Source organism: Plutella xylostella, chromosome 26 (genome assembly GCF_932276165.1).
Source record: "Plutella xylostella chromosome 26, ilPluXylo3.1, whole genome shotgun sequence".
Lineage (NCBI taxonomy): Eukaryota > Metazoa > Arthropoda > Insecta > Lepidoptera > Plutellidae > Plutella > Plutella xylostella.
The window spans coordinates 6,567,268-6,576,505 of record NC_064006.1 but is presented as its reverse complement, the minus strand read 5'-3'; the positions used below and the strand labels follow the sequence as shown (position 1 = coordinate 6,576,505).

General features: G+C 42.5%; 1 protein-coding gene across 3 annotated transcripts; it reads left to right on the top strand.

The window, feature by feature from the left end:
* The first annotated feature begins 5,426 nt into the window (after positions 1 to 5,426).
* LOC125490647 (ribonuclease H1-like) lies at positions 5,427 to 7,080 on the top strand. Of its 3 annotated transcripts, XM_048630504.1 has the most exons (3): positions 5,427 to 6,350; positions 6,447 to 6,503; positions 6,954 to 7,080. In XM_048630504.1, exons 1-3 carry the CDS (start codon positions 5,615 to 5,617, stop codon positions 6,980 to 6,982), a joined length of 822 nt encoding a protein of 273 aa, XP_048486461.1. In that variant the 5' UTR covers positions 5,427 to 5,614; the 3' UTR covers positions 6,983 to 7,080. The 3 variants fall into 3 exon arrangements, with proteins under 3 accessions (XP_048486461.1, XP_048486459.1, XP_048486460.1); XM_048630502.1 differs by having other exon boundaries at positions 6,447 to 7,080; XM_048630503.1 differs by having other exon boundaries at positions 5,427 to 6,503.
* Positions 7,081 to 9,238: the final 2,158 nt, after the last annotated feature.

Sequence of the window (9,238 nt, the reverse complement as noted above, 5' to 3'; positions counted from 1 at the left end):
TTTATCTTATTCTAACTTATGATCTATTTTTTAAACCTATTTTAACTAGGTAGTGTATATACAAATATTTTGGCTTCATCTGATAGGGGACTAGCTAGAACTACGTTACAACCGCCCAAGTTATTAAACATATCATTGTGATATATCTGTCGTCTAAAAGATTCGTTCCGGACAATCCGGACACCACACTCCGAGCAGCTCGGGGACGGGACTTTTTTCATTAGGAAGCAAGATTTCAGTTTGACAGGTGGTCGTACATTAGCTGAAATAACTAACGAAATGCTATTGAATGTGGCACAAATGGTACCTAGCTTCTTGCTGTTGTGCCTACCCCTTAGAAGACAAGCTAGATTTGGAATCATCTGTAAAATGGCATCATGACTTACTTATATCAGAGTATCATCATGAAATAATTCAAATAATGACGCCAGGTAGCCAACTCTACCTCCACGGCGAGACAAATAGTCTCAATTTGTCTAAAAATAGAGACAGACAGACAGACAAATCAATTTGACTGGAATGTTAACTCTCAGCCTCGTCTGCCCACATAATAACTCGCTTGTTTATTTCAACTGGTTCATTGAAATACAGTTGTTTTTTTAATTCTAGAAGCTACTGCATAGTCCGTCTGACTTAGGAATTTTGCATGGGATCGTTTTCTTAGCGTGACTGCTTAGCTGTGAGAGAGTCCTATGTCCAACCGTAGTATATTATTATTATATATGTCTTTCATTCGAAACCTAGAATAAAACATAAGGCACCTCACTTCTATAAGCAGTTATGCCGAGAAAACAAATCTGCTTAATGAACCGAAATATATTCAGTATTTTTTTCTAACAACCATGGAAGTCCTACAGTTCTACAAAACGGCCTATCTATCTATGCGTATATTAAGTAATATATTGGTGGGTTTGTTTAGAGAAGCCGGCATTAGGCAGCTTTAGGCTCTGTTGGTGCTGGGCGGGGTTTAGCGAGGTTTTAAGGCTTCGCGTTGTTCGGAGCTAAGTCCATTTCACGTGCCGTAGGGATGGGCTGAATCACTTTCAGTTTTTTTTTATATTATAGAAGCTAGCTTTTTTGTGCGGCGTTCGTTGGTTATTTGGCTATGGATAAAACTTTGCATATTTATGAGATTAACACTTGACATGGACATTTTATTATATATTCGCGATTAGTCGATGAATACCATAAATATGATAAAGCTGCCCTTACACGAGTTCGTTATCGACGTAGATAAACTTCACTATATCGCCATTCGCCATGAATACGGCTCTGTGATTGGTGAATCACGCATTAAGCAAGTTTATCGCAGTTGATAACGAACCCGTGTAGCGGCCGCAGAATCCTTTATCAGTACTCGTATCATGAAAATTCGAACTAACGAATAGAATCGAATGCGAGTGCGACTATTGTCAACTTGACAGCACTTTCGAACACTTTTTACCTTTCGAATGAGTTTCGAAAAGAATGACCACAGAGTACATGATATTATTCTGACAATGACCTATGGAATGATAGCTGTCAAACTTTCGCAAATCTGTACACCGCAATACACCGCCATTTTGTTGTTGACAGGTTGACAGCACTTTCGAATAGACTATCGAATAGAATATGCTGCGGTCCGGGGTTCGCGTTGGTTGGTGCTCACGTGTTCCTCAATTTTCGCGTTTCTTGGACCCCTTTCTGGGTCAATTTAACCAGTTAACTCTTGTTTTTTGTCGTAATTGTGGTGCTGGTAAGTGTTTAGTGTTGTGTTCGTCCATAAATCCCTTCTCTTTAAAAGTGTCGGTTCCATTCTAAATAATGGAGCATCATTCGGATCCTCCGATCCGGCTCCCGCCGGATCCCCCTGATGGCGAAATGCTTACACCCGATCAACCCCCGCTATCCCCCCCGATGTTCACGGAACCGTCCCAGGAGACGCGAAAGCGTCCCAGGGATGATCAACTACCGCAAACGCAAGGTAAGCGCGTTATTGTTAGTCCAGATCTGGCATCCGCTAGCATCCAGACTATCTATACCCACCCAAGCCTCGACGCCACCAAGGTGTACGACGAAACAGACGCAGGTCCATTTCTTGTTAATGTTAGTCAGGAGATCCCATCAGGAAATCCTGCTTCTGGTGCCCCCCTTAGGGCTATCAAGTTTGGTCAATTTTTATATCAAAACAAAGTAGCTGACATAACACGAGATGGTGTAAAAATGACTGGTAGAAACAGAGTCTCAGTTGAGTTTAAGACCGCAAAGGCAGCCAATGAATTTGTCCATCATCCCGCACTTGCACCAAACAAATTTAAAGCTGAAATCCCCACATACAACATAACCCGAATGGGTGTTGCCAAAAGAGTCCCGGTGGATCTATCACTAGATGACTTTGTCAACTCCCTTGATCTCCCACATGGCTGCGGGGTTGTCCTGAAAGCCCGCAGATTCAGCCGAAAGGTGGTCAACGAAGGTATTACAACACACGTCCCAACACAAAATGTAGTGATTACATTCAGGGGACAATATCTACCTGAGAAAATTTACTCCTTCCGGGCTGTAGTAGAAGTTGTGAGGTATACTTACCCCACAATTCAATGCTATGCCTGCTGTAGATTTGGACACACCCAGGCTCAATGCCGTTCAAAACCAAGGTGCTTCAAGTGTGCTCAACCACACTTGGGTGAATCGTGCAATACTTCCCAACCAACATGCCTTTACTGTTCTGGTAATCATCCCTCAACTGACAAGAATTGCCCTGAACAGTCGAGGCAAAAATCAATTAAAGTGCTTATGTCGCAGGACAGCATCTCATTTGCTGAGGCAGATGCTCGCTTACCCTCAAGCAAAAAGTCTTTTGCTGAAGTTGCTTCAACCAAACCAAATGGCCAGTCTCCCAACCGTTCCTACAAAAAAACTGTAGTCACACAACGCAGGCCTAGGTCTCCCCTTCGTCCTGGATACGACAAACTTGCCCATCAGGCTATCATCTCTTCTCCATCTTCTTCACTTCCTAATGGAAGTGCCCTGAGTGTAATCACTCCTAATGACAATTTACTTGACCACCTCTTGTCTCTGGTTGTTAGTCTGCTGGCTAAATTCAGTGACACCCTACCGCCCAACGTTGCCCAAAAATTACAAGTTATCTCGTCTCTATGCCACAATGGCTCTGAACCCATCCCCAATGGCTGCGAACCCGATCCGGGTTCTTCAGTGGAATACTCAGAGCATTAACAGCAAGAAAAGCGAACTGCTCACATTAATTGATGACATCAAGCCCGCTGTCCTTGCCATCTCGGAGACATGGCTTGTGCCGGGTTCCCGTTTTCGGGTTTCTGGTTACTCATGTCTGCGGGATGACAGGGATGACGGGTATGCTGGGTGCGCTTTGCTAGTAAAGCGTTCCCTTACCTTTTCTTCTATCCCTATCCCCCCCCACGGGCAGGAGTTTAACGTCGTGGCTCTTAGGGCTATAGGCGTTACATTCGTGTCCGTCTACTTCCCTGATCCTCACCCTTCTCTTCTTCCTTCTTTCTACAATTTAATTTCTTCCCTCCCTCATCCCCTCCTGATCATGGGGGACTTTAACGCCCACCATTCCTCTTGGGGCTCTTATCGTACTGATTCATTCTCTGTCGCCCTCTTAGACGTGCTTGATACCTTAGATGTTTGCATTTTAAATGACGGGTCTCCAACCCGTCGAGTCCATCCTCATCAAAACTCTAAAAGTGCAGTGGATCTATCCTTCTGCTCTCCTCTTCTTTCATCATCAATATTCTGGAGGGTCCTTCCAAATACCTTTGGAAGTGATCATTTTCCCATTTCAATCACTATTCCCAACAGGTCCAGCATTCTTACCGACAGATGTGCCTTTCCAAGGTACATGGTTGGCGAGAAAGACTGGTCCAACTTCATCTCATCAGTAGAAGATAAACTTAGCCTGATCCAGCCCTGTACTAGTGACAATTTTCTCGCCAACTACGACATGTTTGAGAGAGCATTGACATCCTCAGCGAAAAACAAGAAAACTCGCAAATGCCAAAGAGTCTCACCGCCTTGGTGGGATTCCGACTGTACCACGGCCATAGACGAGCGCAATAATGCTGAGGGTGTTTATCTCTCAAACATGAGCATGGAAAATTTTATTAATTATAAACACATTGCGGCTCGCACTAAAAGGCTTCTTAAAAAAAAGAAGAAACAGGGCTGGTTCAGGTTTTGTGAACGTCTCTCCCCCAGATCTCCCCCTTCCTTAGTGTGGAGATACATTCGACGTTTCCGTGGATCTCTGAACGTCGAAAACATCACATCCAATGATCCCTCTGTATGGCTCGAAGGGTTCAGCGACAAGCTGGCCCCTCCATATGTCCCACACTATGATTCTCTTCCTCCTCCCCCGTCTATTATACAATCTTCAGACAGATTGGATTCACCGTTCTCTATGGACGAACTTCAATCTGCTCTATCAGGTCTATCCGATTCAACTCCAGGCATTGATGGCATTCCATATTCGTTTCTTTCAAAATCAAGCCTCAAGGTCAAGCAGGTCTACTTGGAGCTGATAAATTACTTCCTTGAGTACGGAGTTACTCCGAGCTCATGGAGTAAACAAATAGTCGTACCTATTTTGAAATCCGGAAAGGACCCTCGTGATCCAAACTCCCGTCGACCGATCGCCCTATCCTCTTCCTTGGCTAAAATTCTCGAACACATAATAAAGTGCAGGCTCGAATGGCTAGTCGAAAACAAAGGTATCTTAGCCAAAACCCAGTTTGGGTTTCGGAAAGGCATGAGTACTTTGGACAGCCTTGCGATACTCACTACAGACATCCAAATTGCCTTTAAGAGGAAAGAATACCTGGTGGGTGTCTTTCTTGATGTAGCATCTGCTTACGACAACGTACTTCTTCCTGTGCTCAGGCAGAAAATGCGCCAGCTGAGTATTCCAGTGAAGCTTACCCGTCTTGTTTGCAGCCTACTAATGGAGAGATCCATATTTATAAAATCCCCATCATCTTCCCTAGACCACCCAAAATTTGTTTGGAAAGGCCTCCCCCAGGGATCAGTCTTGAGCCCTCTCCTGTACAGCCTCTATACATACGATCTTGAACGGTCCGTTGACTGCTTTTGCGACATTTTACAATATGCTGATGACCTTGCACTCTACCACGCTTCTTCTTCATTAGGAGAGACAAATGTCCAGCTGAACCTGGCCCTAAGATACCTCTCGGACTGGCTGACTCGACATGGCTTATCCCTCTCCACTCAAAAATGTACAGCAGTCGTATTTACCAAGAAGCGCAACGTCCCTGACGTGGACATCGTTATTGGAGAAGATTCAATTGCTGTATCAAGTGAAGTAAAATTCTTAGGCGTGATATTGGATTCCAAGTTATCAGGTACCCATCACATGAGCTATGTGGCTCGGAAGTGTGAGGGGGGTGTCAACGTCCTCAGATCACTGTCGGGTGTTTGGTGGGGTTCCCACCCTTACTCACAAAAACTGCTATATAATGCGATTGTCCGGAGCCATTTCGATTATGCTGCCTTCATTATAGACCCTTGCAATAAAGCAGCTCTGGAGAAAATTGACAAAGTGCAGTACAAGTGCCTTCGCATAGTTTCAGGTGCGATGAAATCCTCCCCTACCAATGCCCTCCAGGTTGAGTGTGTTGACCCTCCTCTCTCACTTCGGAGACAATACTTATGTGATCGGTTTTTCTTTCGAATCTGGCAATCTAACTCCCATCCTTTGTTGCCCAAACTTGATATCCTTAAGCGTCTGTGTAATGCTCAAGAAACCCATGGACTTTCCTATCTACTAAAAACTTATATCTTTTCTTCTAACCTCCCCCACCCTACATCCAAATTTAGTATTTACCCTCTGTTTGATGTTCCTTACGACGCCTTAGTTTTTCAGCCCAATGTAGTAATGGATTTAGGTATCAGTAAAGACTCTCCTGCCGCTGAAAAAGCTCTAAGTGCGAAACTCAATTCAGAGTGGTCAGGCTGGCTCCCCATATTCACTGACGCATCCAAACTCTCCGAAAACAGCAACGTGGGTTTGGCCGTATGGCTGCCCAAGTACAAAGTTGCACTCAGTTTTAAGCGTCCCCCTGAGTCCTCGGTCTTCACGGGCGAGGCAACAGCTATTCTCGAGGCGCTTCTGTACGCTGAGTCACACAAACTTAACAAAACTATTATCCTTTCTGATTCGGCCAGTTCATTACAAGCAATTATTTCCTTTCCCTTTAAATCCAAATCCAAATTCCCTATCATTTTAAAAATTAGAGAAACCCTATTCCGTTGCATGACTCAGGGTATAGAAGTAGCTATCGCTTGGATACCTGGGCACAGTGGTATTATTGGTAATGAGTGTGCAGATTCCTTTGCTAAGGATGCCGTTAGCTTGGGCCTGGACACTCATTACCAAAATTTTGCCCATGACCTTGCCTCGCTCGCAGGACCGAGGCTGGATAGATCCTGGAAAGTGTCCTGGGACACTTCTAGGAATTTTAAAGGTAAATTTTACTCCCATATCCAACCTCATATCCCAAAAAAGCCATGGTTTTTTAAAGCAAAACACTTAGATAAACCAGCAACTTCCACTCTTTGTAGACTGCGTCTGGGCCACGCGTGCACACCGGTGCACTTGGCTAGGATTCGGGTCCGTGATAGCTCTGTCTGCGACTGCGGTGCCAGTGAAGGATCTGTTGATCATCTCTTTTTCGAATGTCCCAACCTTCAAACCTCCCTATATGACATCCTCCCCCCCACCATTCCCAAACCTGTAAATACTAACTATCTTCTTACCCTTGTACATACTCCCCTTGTTAATATACTGTACAAATTCCTTAAGACTAACAATATTAAACTGTAAATGTGTTTGTACATATATACTAACAAATCTAACCATTACTTGTGATGTCCACTTATTGTTTGTATATATTGTGTTTGTCTGGTTGTTTCAGGTTTTAACTGTGTAAATAGTCTAAAATAACCGTAACGACTGCTTTCCAATACTGTGAGCATTGGTCACGTGACTCTGGCCCAGTTAGCCGTGTTAGTCACACACGGCAAAGAGCCATTCAACCAAAATTGAATTGAATTGAATATGCTGCGGTTTTTCATGATACGGGTACTGGTCTGCGTAATGGAGACCCAAAAATCCAACCATAAAAGTTTCATCACTCTCAGTAAACTCAAATATTTCAGGTCAAAAAATTGTAGTCATAGGTCCGAATGGAGTTCAAACCAAGTGCATCCCGCAAGCACTAGGCCACCGGGAGTACCTAGACTGCGAGTTAAGCACTAATTTGTGAAAGCCTAACAAATCTCATTAGCCGGGGTCGAATCGCGACGTTTCGTAATGCAAGCATTAACTGTAACCGTATTTACTTCAACTATAGGCTGCGTATCACTTTATTGATCCATTTACAATTTACAGGGTGCAAATGAGTAATTAAAAAAATCCACCCACAAAAGCCGACACCAAAAAGCCCTAATTAAAAATTATTATAAATTATTTAAACTTTGAACACAATAATATACTGCAGTTGCTAATATTCTGATGCGCTGTTAAATGTACTTCAATATTGTAGAGATCATAATTTATGCAAGCCTTTTCCGTTTAGGAGTAATTTTTACTGGAACTTTTTCATTGATTGCGAGTGTATACTAACCCGGGTAGCATAGTAATTTCTATCAAAGGTGTGGCAATCAAAAGTTAGAAGCTTGTCGAAAAAAATATCTATAACTTTTCAATATGAATGGAAAATTGGAATAGCCATCGAGAACATTGACACACATACACAATATTAGCGATTAAATGGAAAACTAACTCTGAAAAGGAAATATGGGAAACGGTATAATCTATTATGATTTCATAAAGGTACAAAGATGTAGGAATTTGCCGAGTTACGATATTTCAAAGTATTAAAAAATGAGTAAGTATACTAAGGGTTTAAGGGTAGGTACAGTTCAAGTTTTCAGGAAAACTATTTTAGTGATAATACTGAAAATCTGTCAAATAGCGCTCAATACATAACAGCATTATAGAGGTAGATACTATACTTGATAGTGCCTGAAGTATAAGTTTCGATGATTATTAATTACCCAAAGGAGGGTGTTAGCGAATTCATCTGTCATCTGCACACATTTCTGTAATTTGTTTTATCGTAGTGATAGTGACCCAGAAAGAAAAATGTCATTGTCTAAGTAGTGACCTCTAGAGGCTCTGTTTTGTATGTTACAACACTTACAACAAGCAAACTTTTCCGTCTTTTTACAAATATACAAACCCAGACTAGAGTTAGATGGTCTGGTAGTACCTAGACCAGTAAGGCCGAGGACATAAGGTTGCTTGGCTCCTTGGTAGATGTTCAGCAGTGGACAACTACAGCCTACCATCATGACTAGAAAGCACTAAAAACTGCCGGATCTAAAACCCAGATCGTATTCTACAGTTCCTACCTCCACGACACATTTCATAGTTTGCATCGCGTTATTTTTGCCGGACAGTATCGCCATCTGTCGGAAATCGTCGGACAACTTCGTGTGTTTCCGTACGAGAGGGGGGAAGAGGGGGGGGGTTTCAATGCGTTAATATACCGTGTTTTATTTTGATATAGGTATCGAGTGTTGGCAATAAGGTGTGCTTTATGTAGGTCATGTGAAGTTTTATGTACTAGATTTATCTGACGTGAAGATTGAATATGATTGATGGGAAAGGGGTAGGTAGGGTTTGAGTCTGACCTGACCTGCTTAGCAACCTTTCAGTAAAAACATTTATAGTCTCTACATCTAGTAAGTACAAGTGATTCATTTTGGGGAATCTATCAAAGTTTATGTTCCATTTGGATAGCTCATAGACATCATTCAAGTAAGAGTAAAATAAAAAACTGAATCAATCACAATGCAAATCACATAGGTACTTAAGTTTAAAATTTGCCTTACCAATAGATAATGTTAGATTTCTGGCATGGTAGGGATAGAGATTACCCGGTAAGAATAAATTACGATGTAAGTAAGTATATCGAAATATTTCCCAACAAAATTGAACTATATTTTCACCACCGTTTTAACGATAATCGAAAATTGCATTTTTCACTTCAAGAAACCATAGCACCCGTCATTAAAGTCGTCATACACACCCTGTATATATCGCTGGAGCAGCCTGTGTATACGGCTAATGCACCGTAGTTACGACCACTCCGTATTTATGGGAACATAAACTGGGACTGCTGTCGCATCGACC

What these genes read in the sequence shown, in the direction of transcription:
- LOC125490647 (XM_048630502.1), top strand. Translation starts at nt 5,615, where the DNA reads ATGAAATCCTCCCCTACCAATGCCCTCCAGGTTGAGTGTGTTGACCCT. An exon ending in TGGGCACAGTGGTATTATTG is followed by an intron (nt 6,351 to 6,446) that starts GTAATGAGTGTG and finishes CCTCGCTCGCAG; the next exon opens with GACCGAGGCTGGATAGATCC.